This window comes from Neopelma chrysocephalum, unplaced genomic scaffold, assembly GCF_003984885.1.
Source record: "Neopelma chrysocephalum unplaced genomic scaffold, ASM398488v2 Primary Assembly neopelma1_26, whole genome shotgun sequence".
Classification (NCBI taxonomy): domain Eukaryota; kingdom Metazoa; phylum Chordata; class Aves; order Passeriformes; family Pipridae; genus Neopelma; species Neopelma chrysocephalum.
In genome coordinates this window covers 26,633,754-26,653,579 of record NW_020897695.1, presented here as the reverse complement: position 1 = coordinate 26,653,579, position 19,826 = coordinate 26,633,754, and the positions used below count along the sequence as shown (strand labels likewise).

Genomic DNA, 19,826 nt, shown 5'->3' with positions numbered 1-19,826 from the left:
CTGGGACTTCAGAAGCTGAAAAATCACAGAATCACAGAACAGGTCAGGTTGGAAGGGACCACAGTGGGTCATCTGGTCCAACCTCCCTGCTCCAGCAGGGTCATCCCAGAGCATATGGCACAGGATTGCAACCAGACGGCTCTTGAGTATCTCCAGAGAGGGAGATTCCACAACCTCTCTGGGCAATCTGTTCCAGTGCTCCGTCACTCACACAGTAAAGAAATTCTTCCTCATGCTCAGATGGAACTTCCTGTGCATCACTTTCTGCCCATTGCCTCTTGTCATATTGCTTGGCGCCACCGAGAAGAGCCAGACTCTGCCCTCTAGGCTCCCTCGCTATAGATACTTGCAGACATTGCTGTTTATATATCAAACTTCCCCCCTCGCCGGCTCCCCTGGTCCAGCCCGGTCCCCACCGCCCCCTTGTTTACCCCGGGCCCCCGCCCCCTGACGTCACCGGCGCCGGCCGTGACGTCACGGGGCGGGCGGTGCCCCCCGGGCGGCGGGGGGGCGCCCCCAAGATGGCGGACCAGATCCCGCTGCGCCCGGTGCCGCGCAGCGCCCAGCGCAGGGCGGCCTATTACAGCAGCGCCGCCGCCGCGCAGCGCCACAGCAGGTACGGGCAGCGCCGCCGCGGCCGCTCCTTCCCCCCCCTTCCCTTTTCCTTCCCCCGTCCCCGGCGGCGGGCGGGGCGGTGCGCGCCCCTCGCCCAGCCCCGCTGCCCTGCAGGGCTCCGGCACCGCCCGCTCGCTCTGCGGGGAGGGCGCGCAGGGGCGGCGGCGCCGCTGCAGACCGGGGAGGTGGGTGCCGGCAGCCTCTGGCTCCCGCAGGCTTCCCCCCGGCGCTGGCCTCCCCTCCCGGCCCGCAGTTCCCGTGTCCCGGCCGCGGTGGCGGCGGGAGGATGCGCAGGGCCGCTCCCCGTGCGGCCTTGGCTCCCCCGGCCCCGCCGCCTGAACTCCCCGCGACTCGCGTCCCTTGCCAGGAGTTCACTTAGGAGCGGGATGCTCTCGGGGAAGGGGGGGGGGGCGGCGTGCGAATTTGGTAGTAAATACGATGCGTGCTTGAAATACACTCTCTTGGCGTTTAAGCAATTTGAAGGAGCTGGTTTAAAGGTCTAACATCAAATTAACTTTTCAGGCAGAGACTGAACGTTTCTTTGCTTCCCATTTTTCTGAACAATTTCTAGGTACACTGTTGTTGTGAGGAAGGAGAAACTTTGGTCCATAATCTTGGTATCTCCATTAGATAGCACTCTTATGGTAGAGGATATAATTATAGTTACTGGTTTGAGTTTTTTTTCCTCTTCTCTTGGTTTTCCTAGGGCGCTGGCTGTGGATACAAGGACTGGAGGGAGCAGTTGTAGGATCTGAAGTAAATGGACTTGCTAAAACAGAATAGTTGGTGCTGTTGTTCTAGTCCAAATAAATCTGTTTCATAATGAATAAAATATATTTACTTCTTTGTCAGAATGGAATAACTAAAAAAATGTAGCTTTAAACTGTGCAAAATAGGTTAGGCTTAAATTACCTTGTCTTGTTTCTTAAACTAGATAAAAAAGATTTTTTTTAATGAACATTCACGAGCTTGTAGGACAGTCCGCCCTAGTAGGAGCCTTCCCCATCTCACTAATACTCGAATGTCCAACAATTTGTCCTCTGTTTTGAGATAGGGCAGCATTATCATCACTATCCGCATACCTTAGAGAATTGAAGCAGGGAAAGTGCTTGCTGAAATTTGTTTCTCAGTAGGTGTTGTGCTTGGGAATAAAGGGGAGGACTGGCTAGGCAAAGCCTCAGTCCAGAGCATCAAAGGTATTGGGGGCTCTGTTGTAGATTAACCAGGAGTGTTTTGGTGACTTGAAAAATTCTGTGGATGGGATAGGTTGAGTCCATAAGTCATACAGATACAGAGGTTCATTGAAGGTATGTTTGCAAGCAGTGATTGCATTTCTTTATATAACCTGTTCAATCATGGCTTTGTAAGCAGGTTTGGCAAGCTGTAAGATCTAGCGAGGAACTACCAATTCTGTATCTTCCCCTCTATCTTGTTTGATCAACATCACCCTCCAAAGACTGGATTACATTCTGTCCAGTTTAGATTACATCTTCAGAGTTATGGTCTTTCATCATCTGTGTTTCTCAAGTGCAGGTGATCTGTATTTAACTTACTGATCCTCCATACAAATGATTATCTATGATTTTCATTACTTTTGTTCAACTTCTTGCAGGTTTAAAAAACTTTTAAAAATTGACAGGCTCATTTATTGTGTTTCTTTATTTTTGATCACTTGATTAGTGAATTGCTCTTCTGAGCTCTGAGAATTAGAATACATTTACCAACATTCACTTGCTTTAATTGTTTATGTTTTTCTTAATGTGAGTTGAGTAGGTTGGTCATTCTCCTTCAAGAATACCTTGCCCTGGATTTGTGAGACCACCTGTTGTGTACTTTGGAAGGTGTTCCCTGTAACAAAAACATGGAAATGCTTGTGTAGATTCTACCACAGCTATCTAGTGTAGAGTCAGAAGGGAAATACGGCAGTGCAGATAGTCAAATTACAACTTGTAAGTCTTATGACTCTAAGCTTGTAATTGAACTACAGCTTCTATGTCTTTATGAATGATTCATCCTGCTTTTCTAATCTTTATCTTCAGCACAGACTCTGAAGGAGCCTTGCAGCAAAGGTCCTGATGTTGCAGTTACTTATAAGAGTGTTGAAGTTACTGAGGTCTCTGATATGCAAAAAGTTATCATAGGCATGTATGCTTGACAATTTTGCCTGAAAGAGTATAATGCGTATCTCTGAAGATGTCTAGAAACAAACACCAATTAAAATATAGTATAGTTGGTATCTCAGGTTTAATCCAGGATCACCTTAAATGTGCAGTGAGACTTAAAATGCTTGTTCTCATGTGTTAGACTTGTATTTGTCACCATCAGCCCCAGAGTAATCAACTGCTAAACACAGGAAGGAGGTTAACTGTGCTGTGCCTGTGTTGTCACATGAGCTGGATGGAAGGAAAACAAGAAGCCTGCTGGAATTTTGAAGCTGATAAGGAGTTAAGCAGTAGACAGCCCTCATTTATCCATAAGCAAAATACCTGATTTGTTCGGGTGTTCTACATTTGCTGCTGACAGTGTATGCTTGTATTTGGCCTGTTGCTGGGACTCCTGAGCTGGTACCAGAAAATCACGTCTTGCCAGCTGTCTCCTACGTGACATAAATGTAGTTGCACTCCAGGTATTTGCAAAGGTGATGTCATGAAGAACACCCACTCCCTGGAAGGAAACCTCTTGCAGGATTATTCATGGTGTGGGCTACAGTAGTGTATTTATGAATGACACAACTACATATATTAGTGGTTTTGGTAGGGCAAGTTATGGAACAGATCAACTGCTGTTTCTTGTCTCTGCAGTTCGCTCACTGATAGAGCAACTCTGGTTTAATGCAGCTGACTGTACTGTTATTTTTGAATTCTTACTCTTTTATGTCATTAGTGAGTAAGAAAATTACACAAGAGGGGGAAAAAGAACAAAGTAAGAGGATAGTGTGTCTTTTGTCCAGGTAAATACAGGATACTTGTTGCTTAACAACTGGTGAATTGTAGCTTATTTCATGTGAAATATGTATAATAGAAAAAATGAAATCTATCCCGGACAAAATGGAATGGAAGTCTGCAGAACTTGAAGTTTGATGAGAATTCACATGCTTCCCTGATACTTAAAAATGTTAAACCAGTTTTTGTAGTACATAGACAATATGATGATTTAATGTCATAATACTGTTCTAATGCTTTTAAAATGTTTTAAATGAAAGCTATGTTCCCAGCAATCATGTAGTCCTTGTGGTTATGATTTTCAGGGTATTTGGCTCAGTTCCACAGTGAACCACCAAAAAAGAAACATACAAATGTCAAAAGGTAACATTTAATGCATGTACAGTAATTCTGTGGGTTTAATTTCTGACATAGCCTGACATGAGCTTTAAAATACTTCAATTCCTGCGACCTACTTTCAGTTTTGTTTTAAGTACTTGTTCTAGTTCTAAACTACAATGTGATTTTCATTGTGTAGATGTTATTCTTCATATGCCAGTGGCAAGTGATATGCCAGGTTTTTGATATTTCACATGTAATAATTAAGACCAAGTAACTGAAAATATTTTTTGGTGAGACCATGTAGCAATCAGAATTGATAGAACCTAACATCTCTTGGAGAATGGTGTTCACAGAAAGCTCATAATTTACTTTAACTGTGGGTCTGAAAAGCCTGGCAAAATGTCCATAATTGTCAAAAATCCCAGACATTGATATGTATCAGAGGAGTTTACCCATTGAGTGGGTTATATGCAGCGATACTTGGTATTTCTTTGGTTTTCTGAAATGTTGCTAGTCTCTTTCCCTGGGTATTTCTGAATATTTAGAGCAAAAGTTGTTACAGTATCTGTGCAGAGTTTTACAGGTTTCGATTTCCTCTTCTCCCCCACACACCTGTTAATGGAATGATCCTACATATTTCATCCTGAAAATGAGCTCGAAAATGATGGATGAAGCTGAATGACTGACAATATTGACATTAATTTGAATTTTAATATAGCTTCTGTGATAAAGCATTCTGAAGATAGAACCAAATTTACTTTTGAACATCTGTGTTTTAAAACTGCTGTTGTAAAGTGATAGTAATTTCTTCAAACATCTGTTGTTTGACCAGAAGCAATAACTTGTTTAGTCCAGGAACATAAACTGTAAATGTCTGTTACGTTTTTTTGGTAGAAATAGCATTGTTAACGCTATCCATCCTGCTGCTCTGGATGTGGTCACAGAAGCTCCTGACAACTGAGCAGCTGTGGGAATGTGGGGGAGTGGGTACTGCTTGTTAATTGTCTATATGTGTACTGACACACCTGCACTTGCTTGTGGACAAAGCTCATAACATCAGCCTGGTTCCTGTGGTGCTTTGTTTAAATCAGAGCCCTTGTCTTGTGTTGGTTTTCTCCCATGACATACGTACAGGAGCGGCACCTAAGTGGGCACACCATTACAGATCAGTCTAACCCACTCTGTAGGACAGAAATCTTCTTTGTTGGAGGTAGTGACTCAGAGTGAGATGTATTGGTTGTTACTGTCATACAAAAATTGCAGATGTTGCAGGTTCTGTTGATATCTGGTAGAAACGTCATGAACTCTGAACAATACAGTATTCCTGGTGTTTTAGGCTACAGCTGCTAATATATAGGTGTTGAAGTGTATTGGAAATGACAACACATTAAAACACACAGCTGTACGTTATGCTGCTATATTCAAATGTTCACTTGAATACACCTCCATCTTTTATTGTAGCTTAAGGAGGAAAGGATCAAATGTGATGTAAAGAGATCTCATTAGAATAATAGGAGAGTTGTCTGTACTGTTACGCCATTGTTACAGATCAATCATTAATGTCCTTTTGTTCTTTTTCCAGGAGAACTCTTGCTCCTCTATTTTTTACAGACTTCACCTGAAATTCAAAGTGTTTCTCTCTTTTGCAAAGTGAAACTTGATTTCATTTAAAAAAATAGTCAAAATTGCTGTAATTGTCTTGCAGGATATACTGCCCTTTGTCATTAGCCTTTCCTGGGTTGTGATTTTGGACAGAGATTCACCACTATTTGGAACTATGTCACTGAGTGACTTTTACATTTAGTCTGAGATGCCATCTCTTAATTCTGATTCTTCCAGCAGGGTTGTTTGTGTGGCAACTTCATACTTGGGATGCTGTATTTGTATAACAGTGACTGAGTCTATGTTTTCAAGACTCAAGTTATGAAGTACTACTAGTTTTTAGAGCAAGAAGTTAACAGTAATTTTTAAAAATTTTTTCCAACTTTCTTCTCAATGCACATTTTATGCCTATTGTCCGCATATTCACATTCCTGAACTGTGTGTTGCTTTCTTTGCCAAAGACTTTATCCACAGGTTAATACTACTTGTTGGGACTGACACCTGATTTAGGATAGGTTCTGAGATTTTTGCCTGGAACAAAGATCAAAGTAGTTTGATGTATAAGTTTTGAAAAATAGTCTTGCCATATGTTAATGTTTTCAGAGCTTTTTCTGCAGTGTGCATAGTTATTGTTAGTTGCTGTGGCTTTTGCTTTTCAGAGCAAAATTTAATGATATAATGATATAATAATGCAGGAAACCATTTATTACATGCATACAGAGCTGCTCATTTTAGCAACTGTTAGGTATTTTTACAAACAATGACACTTTCACTGGTGTCATACCTGAGAAGTAGTTTGTAATACTTAGTCTGCAGACACAAATTTTGATGACATAGGAACTTCAAGTGATTTTAGTAAAAAAGTAATTTTTAATTTCAGTTCTTTGACTTAACATTACTTAGAAATGTGTACTTGGAAAAAGTTGTCCTTATGGTTTTCTCTTCTCTAGTAATACTCTTTCACACCAAGATAAGTTTAGAGTCATAATTTTTAGCATGGTTATTCTTACAGTCATTATCCTGATCTGAAATGTTTTAATCATTAGGAAAAAAAAAAGTTTGAGAACTTCAAGTTACTATTGCAGATGATGCTATTGTTTGCAATGAGCACACGTGACTGCATGTGCCGTAAAATAAACTTTGTAATGTATTTCTAAGATTGGTCATGTTTAAGCTATTACTTTTGCATGCCTTCCTGTTTTGTATCTATAGTATCTAAATACAGTGATTTGTATTGCTTGGGCAGGCATTTGGATTGCTAAGAACAGGGAGAGAAAACAATTGATTGGGCTACAATGTCAATAACAATACCCAGTGACAGTGATAAAATGGCCCCGTTGTTCTAATCAATGACATACCCTACTAATTAAAAATAGGGTTCTAGTGAATGTAGATGATGTTTCCTCAGGTCCTGCTGTGTATTTAGGTATTTCTGGTTCCTATTTGTTAAATACAGAGACTCACTCATCTTGTCATGGGTTGAAAAAGATGCTGTGTTAGGATATGCATAGTGATTTGTAAGGTAAGCAAAGAGGAGTAAAGAAAGGTGCCTTTTTTCATGAAGGCTTTGTTACACAGATCTTCTCAGTTTGCTTCCTCTGTATATTGTTCTGGTAAAGAAAGTGTGATGTAGGGGAGAGAGAAGGAAATAGCATTCAGAGTATTTGGGGTTTGTAGGTGTCTGGTAGAACCTGTTTTAAGCAATTTTTGAGAAGCTCCTGATGAAAGGGAGCTGCCATGGTAATAACTTTGTATTCTGCTTTTAAACCTTTATCTCAACAGATATTAGGGTTTTGCCTTTAGTTCTTCATATTAGAAGTGCCAGCTTTTCTTTTTATTTCTTTTTAGTGGTGGTAGTAGTTCACAAATGCTGCCTTATGATTTTCCAGACCATCTCTCTGTATCACTTAGGATATGGAGGGGTGACAATTTATTTGGTCTTTAAGCAGAATTTGGTCATATTCATCTCAGTGACACAGTCAGTAATAAACTTGCCTGCATACAGTAGAAGTACTTTTTCCTTCTATTTTGGATGGATAAACATGTACTATGATGAAAGTGTTGTACTAGATTTTTAAAGATTCTGTTATGCAAGGACACAAAAGCAAAATTATCTATTGAAACTGGGTATAAATGTTCAGCTCCACAAATATTCAGCTTTCTTAAAAGCTGTCCAAATGTATTTTCCTTTTTCTATTTTTTTTTTTTGGTAATAACTGCTGGAATACTGTGTTTACTGTTGTCTTCTGTGTAGACATCTCTGACACACCTGTCCCTGATAGTGCATATAAATTTGCAATAGGATTATTTTGTGTATGACTGTGTATTTTTTTTAGGGCGGGACTTGCATTCAGAGACTACCCAAGTAATGCTGATTAGGGGTGCACTTACATTAGAGCCTCAGCTAAAGCTCAATAGGGACAAATAATGTCAAGCTCTAATCAATCCTAAAAACTTCTGAATAGCTTTCCTGTGTTTGGTAGGAAGCATTTAAAGGAAATTCTTTAAATTTCATGCACTTAGCCATAGAACATTTTTCCACTTTCAAATTCTGTTGTAATCTAGGAACAGCATGATTGCTTTGTAGTTTACTAGAATTTACTGCTGTGTAAAGCATAGAGGTGTTTCAAATTAGAGGAAAAGTGTAACTCCCAATTTTTAGAAATGCAGAAGAATATTTGAGGAAAATAAGTATTTGTAATTTGATTTTTCTTGGGTAGGTTCTAGCAAAGCAATCTGTTTTATGGAGACACTGGTTATTTGAATAAGAGGAACAATAATATGAAAATACATTGTATACTTATAAACATGGTTATGGATGTGCCTTTCTTAATAAAATTTTTACTGCTGCAGTTTCCTGGGAATTTTTATTTTGTTACAGGATGTGATCTGAGCCGTTTTGTCAGTGATACAGGCAACCTACAGCATTTGCTGATTTGGTGGTTTGTCCTCTAAGTTTTTGTATATATATACCTGTCATTACTGGAGATGGAGCAGGATATGGATGAGATAGATTGTGCAGCTTACTCTGTGTCTTTCCTCTGCTCATGGCCAGAAACAAAGGGAGCCCTGTGGCTGCCAGTCACTCAGCCAGATCACCAGCACTTGGTGTGATGGGACACGGTCATAGCAGTGGATGGGGGTAGCTCACCTGCCAGGAACTGGTCTTTTTCAGATTTTCTGCTCAGATAGAACTTCTTCCACTGCTGCCTCTCTTCCATGCTACTCTGCATCCCAGCGCCATCTCCTTTGTCCAATTTCTGTGTAGACTCATGGCCACACTTGCATTTTTCCTCCCTCACTATCTTTGAGAAATACTGCTTTAAGACATGAGCTTTGTTTTTCCTTCTTGTGAATTGTGGTGGATAGCACAAGTGATAGGCGACAAGGAAGCACTATTTATGCAGTATCTGACACAGTGCTTATATTCCTATCTTGGTCTTTTAAGCAGGCAGATAAAAAACATCATCATAGATGCCATTTCTGCATTTGTCAAGTGAGTAAAACCAGAAAAGTGTGCAGTCACATTTGCCCTGTGCCTTGCACCTTCATGCTGCACCCTTGAATGTTGCTCTTTTAGGGTAATAGAAAGCTGGCAGAAAATACAGAAATTATTATGGATATAAATAAGTAGCCAAATTAGAATTAAATTAATTAAAATGGTTTCCATTAGCAGTTATGGTACCTATGGAACTCTGCAGCCACATCTACTCTGGCAAACAGCCATCAAAGTGGAATGATGCAAACACATGTGACTTGAGGCATCATTTTCACAGCAGATATTTATGTCAAAATTTCACTTAAAAGTATTTATTATACATGGTTTCCTTTCAGTTAAATCTGTTAAATGATATTCCTAATAACAGTCAGATTTTGTTGAAAGTTGTTTAATATTAATGTTCATTTTTCCTTAGGAAACCATTCTTTTTTCAAGATATTTTCATCATACCTGATTTAGTAGCAGTCATGCTGAGAGTTTTGATGTCTTCGCTCTAGCTTCTTTATTCATGTTGCTTTCAGTGCTTCCCTATTTTAATACAGGTTTCTAGGATTATACTTAATTGATTTGTCACTCAGGGAAAATCAGCACTTCAAGCAATTAAGTGCAGAAAAATACTAGGTAACAAAGACACAAAGATTTTTGTCCTCATCCTAGTTATGAAAAATCCATTATTCATTATCTTACTGTTTTTAAATACTGAAGTACAATTTTCTAACACAATAGCAAAATTGCTTTTGAAACAGAATAAATTGCTTGCCACTTGAGAAGCTGTATTTTGAAGTCAGAATTACCAAACATGATGGTGCTTATGCTCATTATCTTCACTACTTGGTGAAGCTCCATATTTAAGAGTGCAAACCTAGATACCGATTGTGGAAAAAAACTTGTTTTTAATATAATGGCAAACAAACCTTAAGGAAATTATGATTAGGACATCAGTGTACTCTGCAAATATTATCACATTTACAAAGTAGATTTAAATATTATGTGTATCTGTGAATGTGTTTCCCAGTCAAGTCTCTCCCATGATTCCCTTGCATCAACATGTTCCTTCAAGAGCCATTTAACCATGTTTGCTTTGTTACCTTTGTATATAAAGAATATTATTTTCCAAACACACACTGCTTAACTTTGTACAGAAGAAAAAGACATCTGTTACTTTGTGGTATCTTGCTGTACATTCCAGTACAGCTAGCAGACTGTGATTTCACCGGATGGTGTTACAAATACATCATTAATTGGATGTCCAAGAGCAAAACACAATGCAACAGAAAGCTCTGTATCAAAACTATGATAATGTAATTTGCAAATATAACTAGGAGAGATTATAAAAGCATTGAACAGGAGTCTCTTTAAACGCAGGCCTGTCTTACTGGAAGTCTTAGCATAAAGTAAGGTCTTAAGTTTTTTTCTAAGCAGTGGTTTTATTACCTAGTGTTAATCTAGTCTGAGAGTAATCCATATAATTTAGTATAATATGCATGTTAACCTATAATAACACCTGTGTTTTGTGAAGAGAATTTTTTCTATTATGTTTTTTCCTAATGACTGTTGATAATAATAGTAAGGGAAAATATATTGCTAGATTGTCATAGTAAACCAACATCAGATGCAGCTTTTTGCAATCAACATTATGAAGATCAAGTTTTTCATATTTGTCTTATACTACCTTTTTTTTTTTTTTTGAAGTGGGTAGTACCCACTGAAAGCATTTTTCATGCCCTATTTTGACATAATTAACTTTCTGGGAACTTGTAACTATTAGCATTTACACAGCTTTGTTAGTTTGAAACTTTGGTCGTGTTTTCTGCAGTGTGGTTGTGCTTTTGCATCTTCTGCAACAGATGAAGATTTCTTGTCACAAAGTCTAATGTGTTTAAGGTTCCAATACTCAGTTGATTTGCAGCTGGGGGTGGGAGGTGTTCATTTATTATTATTGTTCCTAGTTATGCATTGTTTTCTAATCTGGTCTGAACACATTGTTAACATCCCTTAATGATGTACCATACCATGTTATTCCAAGGAGGTGCAGAAATCTGCCAAAGAAAAGAGGGAGTGTCTAGCTAATGATTTGTTAATCAGTAGTGGGTTTGGGAGTTTTTTCCCCTTCCTTATTAGAGCTTCCTTCTTAACTATGTTAATACCAGTTTATTATATAGCCTGTGTAAAGTATGTGGTGTACTTTTTCAATAGAAATCTAATAATTACAATTCAATCTCTCCCTCCCTTTCGTGGCATCCAAAAAGATTAGTATCTGCTTTAATATATATTTCTCTATACAATAGCGCTCAACACAGAAAATCTAGGGGAAAAGGAAATGGTTTCAGATTTTTGTATTAAATATATAGTGAGTTGAAAAAATGCAAACCCAGTGATGGTGCCTTTTTGTGATTAGTCCTGGTGTTTGTAATATTACTTTCTTTTTAAAATGTTTGGTTTGTCTATCAAGACTTTGAACAGGGTGCTGTTCTCTGTCAGCAGAACTCCCCCCTGCTCAAGCAAGACCACGTAGACGTCATTGCCCAGGATCGTGTCCAGAGAGTTTTAAACATCTCAAAGGATGGAGATGCCACAATGTCCCTGGACAGCGCTTGCCAGTGCTCACTTATCGTCACATTAAAAAAGCGTTTAATGATGTTCTGATGGCACTTCCTGTGTTTCAGTTTGTGCCCATTGCCTCTGGTCACCACTGAAGACAGCCTTGCTCAGTCACCTTTGCAACCTCCCTTCAGGTGTTTGTTCATAGAAATCAATAAGATCCTGCCTATGCCTTGTCTTCTCCAGGCTGAGCAGTCCCACTCTCTTATCCTTTCCTTCTAGGAGAGATGCTTCAGTCCTTTCATCATCATCATGGCCCTACATTGGACTCTATTCAGTATGTCCATGTCTCTCTTGCACTGAGGAGCCCAAGTGTGGCATTACTAGTGCTGAGCAGAAGGGAAGGATCTCCTTCCTTGATGTGCTGGCAACACTTTGCCTAACGCAGTCCAGCATACTGGTAGCTTTCTTTGCGGCAAGGGTACATTGCTGGCTTATGTTCAACTTGGTGTTCACCAGGATCCGCAGGTCCTTTTCTGCCAAGTTCCTTTCCTGTAGTAGCCCCCAGCATATAGTGGTGTGTGGGGTTGTTCAGGTGAAGGAATTTGCAATTCTTGCTGAGCTTCCTGAGGTTCCCATCAAGCTGTTTCTCCAGCCTGTCAAGTTTGTGCTGGATGGCATCATGCTCATCTGGCCTATCGTCACTCCTTCCGGTTTTTGTGTCATCTGCAAACTTGCTGAGGGTACACTTTGCCCCATCATCTGTGGAGAAACCAGAATCCGATTGGGAAAGATACAAAGCGTGGAGGGAGCTCTACAGAAATTGAATGGACTGTGGATATGCCTGATGGACTTTTTACCAGACTGACTGTTGCTCCCCAGTTTTTATTGTGTTATGTGTTTCTACTGTTGTACCCCTGTTTGCTGCTGGTTTTTTATGAAATTTTGATGTACCCCCATATTAGCCCTTCTTCTCCCTCAGACTTTCCCGCCTAAAGTTGTTTACTCCCTTGTTCTCCCCTGCTTTCCCGCTCCTCTGACACTGATTGGCTGGAATTTGCCGCAGTGCAGAGTGAGCTCCCATTGGCCCTTTCCCCTGGATACCCCAGAGTTACACCTACCTTTCCCTTATCTCCCAATCCTGACTCTCCCTGGGCTGTCAGTCCCAAGCTCCTCCCCAGTTCTGAATCCTCCCCTCAGACCTACCCTATTTAAGTCCCTGCTCTCCCTCAATAAAGTGGCATTGCTCCTTCACCCTTCACCTGTGTCCGGACCCTCTTTGCAGTGCCGCGTCTCATTCCCTTTCCCCTTCGGACCGTGGCAATCATCCATATCATTAATCAAGATGTTAAACAGGACTGGATCCTCTATGGACCTCTGGGGTACAACTGACCTAGTTTACTGACCTCCAACTAGGCTTTGTGCCACTGATCACCACCTTCTGGACCTGGCCATTCAGGCAGAATTCAATCCACCTCAATGTCTGCCCGTCCAACTACTACAGCAGCAGTTTGTCTGTGAGAATTTTATAGGAGACAGTGTCAAAGACCTTACTGAAGTCCAAGCAGACACTATCCACTGCTCTCCCCTCATCTACCAGGCCAATTATTTAATCTTAGAAGTTTTTCAAGCTGGTCAAGTATGACTTCCCTGGGTGAAGACATGGTGACTACTCCTGGTTTTGTTGTCCTTTGTGCAAAAGGTTTCCAGAATGATCTGCTCTATCATCCTCTCTGGGGTTGTGGTGAGATGAATGGGTCTGAACAGGTTCCCTGGGTCCTCCTTCTTGCACTTGAAAATAGGAGTGGCATTTGCTTTCTTTCAATCTTCAGTCACTTCTCCCAGTTGCCATGATTCATCAAAGATTATTGAAAGTGGCCTTGCTATGACAGCTGACAGGTTCCTCAGTACTTGTGAGTGCATTGCATCAGGACCCATAGGCTTTTTTATATTTATATATATATATATATATAAAACCATATATTCCATTTGCTTAAATGTTCTCTGACCATCATCTTCCTTGCTTTAGGCCTTCCTCTTGTTCTCTGAGACCTGAGTCTCCTGAAAGGCAGTCTTGCTAGTCAAGGCTGAGGCAAAGAAGAACCCAGTGCCTCAGCCTCTTCCATGTCCTGTGTAACCACATCCCCATCTCATTCAGCAATGAGTCCATATTTTCCCTTGTCTCCTTTTGTCACCTGTGTACTTTCAGACTTGTCTTTCAAATCCCTGGCCAGATTCAACTGCATTTGGCTGTAGCTTTCCTAGCTTTTTCCCTGGAAGCTTGGACAGTGTTTTTGTATTCCTCCCAGGTTACCTGTCCTTATTTCTACCCTCTGTGCACTTCATTTTTGTGTCTGAGTTTTGACAGTTTGTTCAGTTTTGTCCTTGTTTGTCCAGTTAGGGCCTCCTGACATTTTTGCCTAACATCCTATTCAGTGGGATGGGAATCTCTTGGGCTTGGAGGAGCTGATCCTTGAATACTAACTACCTTTTTTTGGGCCCCTCTTCCTGCCCCTTATTCCATGGGACTCTTTCAAGCAGTTTTTGAAAAGGCCAGATCTGTTCTGATTTCCAGAGTTATGAGCTTGTTTGCCACCCTCCTCCCTGCTCTCAGGGTCTTGGACTCCACCATCTCATGGTCGCTGCACTCAAGATTGTGCTTGGCCTTCACATCCCCAGTGAGCCCATCCTTGCTTGGGTGTATGAGGTTCAGCAGGGCAGCTCTTCTGCTCGCTCCTCCTGAGTAATTAGGGGAGGAAGTTGTCAAAGCACTGCAGGACCCTCCAGGATTACCTATGTGCTGTTCCTCCAGCAGATACCAGAGTGGTGAAAGTTCCCCATGAAGACCAGTGCCTGAGAATGTGAAGCTGCTCCTTTCTGCCTGCAAAGGGCCTCATCTGCTTGTTCTTCCTACTCAGGTGGTCTCTAGCAGACACCTACTAAAATGTTGCCTTTACCGGTCCTCTCTTTAATCCACACACAGAAGCCCTCTGTTGCCTCCTCATCCATCCCTAGGCAGGACTTCATGCACTCCAGCTGCTCACTGCTTAAAGGGAATGAATTTTTGGTTTTGTTAATTACTGGTTTTATGTAGATTGTTTTTACATTGCCGTGGGGAAAATGGGACAGTCCTGGAATTTACCTTGTAAGAAATGACTTCACAATACAGCTTCATGAAAATCAAACTTACTAATTCTGAGTAATAGTGCTGCTTCTTTCAATCATCCTCACAAAGGTATAGAAGTATGAAATGAGTAAGTTAGTCAATTTACGTTCACTGAGGGGAATTTTCTTATTGAGTATTCCAGTGTTTTGTCTTAGCATAAAAAGTGTTCCAGAAATGTAAAATTAGAGTGGATAATAGTTTCTGGAGAGGAAAGGACCGTTGTTAGCTTAATGTTGTTTCCATGGGTCCCACAGGCAAATCTGTTTTGACTCACTGAATGTTTGTGTGTAGAATTATAAAAGTAACTATAATGTTTTAGTAATTAAAACTAAGATACTGATGTGTTGTGCAGAAAGTGGAGACTTGAGGGCCTGTGCACACAGGAACAGACATTAGAAAAGCAGGTTAAAGAATCTTGGTGGAAATATAAAGTCTGTACTTCCATGAAAACTCAGTCACTTCTGTCTGCTATAAGCTTTGTAGAGTACACTCTGTATAACAAAATCTTGTGAAGAATCCCTTGGAAAGTAGGAAGCTGCAACTTTGTATGCACAGATTATATAAGAAACAAGAATTTTCCTGGAATTATTTATACTATGATTGACAATGATTAGTTGCAGGCCTTTTTGCTGTATTACACAATTTTAATTCAAATCAGAATTTCTTGTTAATATGTTAGCACAAATTCATGAGATGTTTAGATGAAAATATCTCCCTAATATGGCAAAAATTAACCTGTTACTTTAGGAGATTCCCAGTAATAAAAAGTGATGTATTGGCTGTTTATTTAGTGCTTTTATTTAATTTTGCCAGGTACCAAGTGGAAGATGAGTCCTCTCATTTGGATGAAATGCCACTAATGATGTCAGAAGAAGGCTTTGAAAATGATGAGAGTGATTACCATACTCTGCCAAGAGCCAGAATTTCTCAGAGAAGAAGAGGCTTAGAATGGTTTATCTGTGGCGGCTGGAAGTTCCTTTGCACTAGGTTTGTTGCATACTAGCACTTTTTATTAAAATATTAAACAAATTAAATAAATAGTAACTTCGTATTGTGTGATGTGTGCAGAGTACAGAATACATAATAATTTGCTTGTCATGAATCTTTTGATTTGTTTGCTTGCATTTTCCCTACTAGGACATTGCCAGCTGTTCATAGAAAAAGCTCTGAAGAGCTGTTGCTGCGTGCTTCTCCTTTCTGCTTTGCTGACTTGCAAGGAAAAGGCTTCTAAGAGAGATCATGTACTAAACTTGTATTAATATGAGGTCCATAATCTGGCATTTAAACCTGGTTCTCACTTCTACTCAAAACCACAACAGGTTGAGGGGTTAAATCTTTTCCTTTTAGGACGTTAGTGTGTTAAGTTGACAATATATAAATTTTATTGATGTTGCTGAAAGGAAGAAGTACTTTCATTAACTAATGATTAGCTAACCCTTCAACTTAAAAGGTTAAAGTATAAATGTAACTGGTGGTCTTGGAGTGAATTACAACTGGGATTAGCTCTTGTGATTTGGTTCTTATGTAGAAACTTTCTGTGGTATACTCTGCTGTATGCAGTTGCCTTGGAGTAGTAATTTTCTAATGAATTGTTAGCAAAATTTCTGAATATAGAAATTGCTATTAGGACGATTAAGAATATTCTTTTTTCTTTAATCCTAAACAAAGTTCTGTTTATACACCTTCAGTTTTTTGAAATAATTATGTTCTACAGCTTTAAAAAAATCTGTGTTGATTTCTTTTTTATATAATAATTTAACAAAACCTCGTGAATTATCAATTTTATCTTAGGGAATAAGTGTTTGGAAAGTAAAAGGAAGGAGACAAGATAGCAATGTTTACAAAAGCAGTGCTCATATATGCAAATGGGGTTTGGAATCAATGTTTCTGTTACAGAACTAGATTGTAGTTTTTAAAAAAAAATTTAAGTATTTAAAGAGGCTTTTAATCTTTTGGATGTGTCTTAAAGTTGAAATACCTTCCAAATAATATATTTTATATGAGTTCAGTTCTGCAAGTATTAGTGATTATTAGTTACTGTGATTACATTCTGTAAGTTTCATGAAAACTGGTGGACCAGTCAAAACTGCACCCTGACAGTTACCCTGACAGAGGATTTACTCTGTTTGGATAGAGATGAACAATGGCAGGATGAGTTTATGTTGGAACTAATTAACAATTGTAAGAGACTGTCACAGGAAAGTGTTATTAATCCTGAGGATTGCAAAATTTCGTGATCCTTCTTGCTTTTTAAAATTGATAGGTACATCTCAACTTTCAGTGGAGCTCAAGCCTAGAAACTTTCAAACTTATTTGTTAAAATACTTGAGCCATATTTGTGATGGATTTTTGAGAATGAAAAGAGAAAGGAAATTGGATTAATTTTTTTGCTACATCTTATGCATATTTTAATGCTAATGTAGGTGTGTAAAAGAAAAGCCTTCACTAAGGAAAAGGCCTTAGAGGAGTCTGACTTCTGTTTTGTTGAGTTCCTCAACTGAATTTGGACATAGAATCCATTTGGTCTTGTACTTATACCTAGAGGCGTTTTAATCACATTAGTTTTCTACAATGGAACATTATAGTAGATAATTTTCATTTTTCATGGAAAAAATAATGAAAAAATGACCACCAGATCCTAGCAGAAGCTTGACATTTCAGTAGGATATTAACAGGCAGAGGATACTCTCACAGGAAAGGTGCAGATACCTGTTTAGATGAGATGGGGAAAATTACCTGGAAGGAAGGTCATCCTATGGTATCTTAACTACTGGTCCTGTCAGGCTGGACAAAAACCTCATCTTAGGTGAGTGCCTCTGAGTGAGTATGTAAATACCCATTGTGGTGATAGGGAGGTTTCATCTGGGCTGAGAGCACTGTTGAAGCTTTGTTATTGACAAAAGTCAGGGAGGTACAGTCAGTGTAAGTTATTCTTTTTGATGGTTTCTCATTATAATAAAACGTTATGAATTTTTGCTGGGGCCCACAGAATACTTGAGTTTTTGAAATGCCTAAAGTTTACCTCGGATCATGGAAAAGATCATGCAGCAAGCCTGGAGGCTACTGTATTATATAACTGTGCAGTTATTACTTACATAAAGTGTAGAATGAGTTGCAGTGGTTTTATGGGGTGTAAAGTATTGATTTGGGATAGAATTGTGTGTTGATGCCTTCACACTTGAAATGGAGAAGAACATCTGAGAAAACAATTTGCATGTTTGTTAGTGTATACATTTTATATAAACAACTGAAACTTATTTCCACAAGACAAATTGCATTCTTCTAAGTGTAATGTAAGATTCTGAGACCCACTCAGTTAAACAGAATTTAAAATTTTACCCTGTTTTTATGGAAATCAGTATCTCATACCTGAGTCTGAGTGAGGTTGAAATCTCGACCTCCACATATAGAATTTCTTTTTGTGCTTTAAACTAAATTGTAAATTTTTCAAAGCTGTGACAGAAAGATGAACATAATAAAAGACTAGGCATTTGTCTGGAGCCGAGCTCAGGGGGCTCCTGATTTCTTTTGGGTTCTCAGTGAAAAGTCTTGTGTTTGTGTTCAAAATCACTTTACTTGTTGCAAACAAACAAAAAACCCCATACCCACTAGGGGGTTTTGTCTGTCTTGCATTGTTAGGTTTAATCTCATTTTTTGTGAGAGGAAGTTTTCCATCTCTTACTTTGCAGCTTTAGAATTTTATACTGTATAGATTTTGTTGCTACATCGCAAACTGTTACTGTTTAATTGAAAAAGTTTCACCAGTTTTGCAGGAGCAAATATGGAAGGTTTGACAAAGTTAACTGAACTGGAGAAATGATTTTGTACAAATCCTTTATCCAGCTTTTAACTTCTGTTTAGACAATAGACTTGCTGATCAAAACTGAATGGTGTGAATTTTATTTGCAAATCTGCAGCTCTTTAAACAGTTTTTGCATTTGGAAGAAAAAAATCATAATTAAATCAAATGTTGTCTTTGATTTTGAACAAACTGGAGACTTAATTCAACCAATATAACTTTTAACTTCAGAAACCGCTTATTTCTTGCTTTCATAGCACAGTTAAAAGAAAACTTTGTGATATAGCAGCTGTTTTGTGGTTGTAATCATTTCCCCTTTAACTTACAAATTCTCTTCAAGCTTGTGAAATTATAATGCACATAGATCAATACTCTGGAGTTCTTTGGGCTGGATTGATTTCTTTCTCATGAGATTTACATTCCACTTGTTATCAAAAAACACTTTGTCCCTATGAAAATGGTGCCATTGAATGGCATTTCCATATGAAGTGAAGGGGATATCAAATGCTGGGATTAATTTGGACTCTAAGATGGCCTGTACGCTTTCAATTAATCTGCAACGCATTTGTTATGCAGAAGCATGGGAAAATGCTGATCTTTTAAGAATGACATGACCACTGTGTTGCTTTTGGCCTGATTACTGAAGCTACCTGTTGAGTACAATAATTACAGTATATTTTCTTTGCAGAACTAGTTTCTGCTACTTAAAACCTAATAAGGAAAAGCTGACCCTTGCAGACAATATAGAGCTTTTATATTATCTTCCCATTCTGATGAAAATGCTGTTTTGTGAAAGATACTGGCAGTTAAGCTTGTAGGATAAAAGTAATGAAAAGAGAAAATAAAAAACCCCTTTATTATTAGAGCTGCAGAGTCAGTTGAGACTTTTACTTTAGCTTTTGACTTCGAGAGATACGCTCTATTTATGAAGAAGTTAAGGGTTCTTATTTAACAGTTACTCCAGATTTTGGTTTGTTGGTGAGGTTTTTAGTTTTGGGGTTTTTTTGTTTGTTTTTGACTGGTTAGGTTTTTTCTTTGGTTTGTTTGTTTGTTTGTTTGTTAATTTAAATACGGCGTTGGTTACTAATATGAAGACTGGTTATTGTTCCTTCAAATTAAAAAAAGTACATTAGGAAGCAGGTTAGTAAAAAGCCATGTAATAGATATACCTTAAAGTTCTTCTACAAATTACTATATTTTTCATATATGCAATCTGTTGTATTGATATAGACAACACGGCTTACACCTGGCTTAAGGTAAAAGCTTTCTTTGCATATATTGGATTTTCTGGTCAAGGGCATTTGAAATACAAACTTAAATCAGTAAACAAGGATGTGATTT

The 19,826-nt window shown here is 39.0% G+C and overlaps 1 protein-coding gene across 4 annotated transcripts in view; it reads left to right on the top strand.

Annotated features, from left to right (window-relative positions):
- Positions 1–510: 510 nt before the first annotated feature.
- The window catches only part of ATP9B (ATPase phospholipid transporting 9B (putative)), a 165,264-nt gene continuing 145,948 nt past the window's right edge, over positions 511–19,826 (top strand). For all 4 annotated transcript variants that reach the window (XM_027676005.1, XM_027676004.1, XM_027676008.1 and 1 more), the window contains exons 1-2: positions 511–616; positions 15,500–15,673. In XM_027676005.1, the coding sequence (XP_027531806.1) occupies positions 522–616; positions 15,500–15,673 (269 nt within the window). In that variant the 5' untranslated portion in view covers positions 511–521. The remainder of the gene's footprint in view (positions 617–15,499; positions 15,674–19,826) is intronic.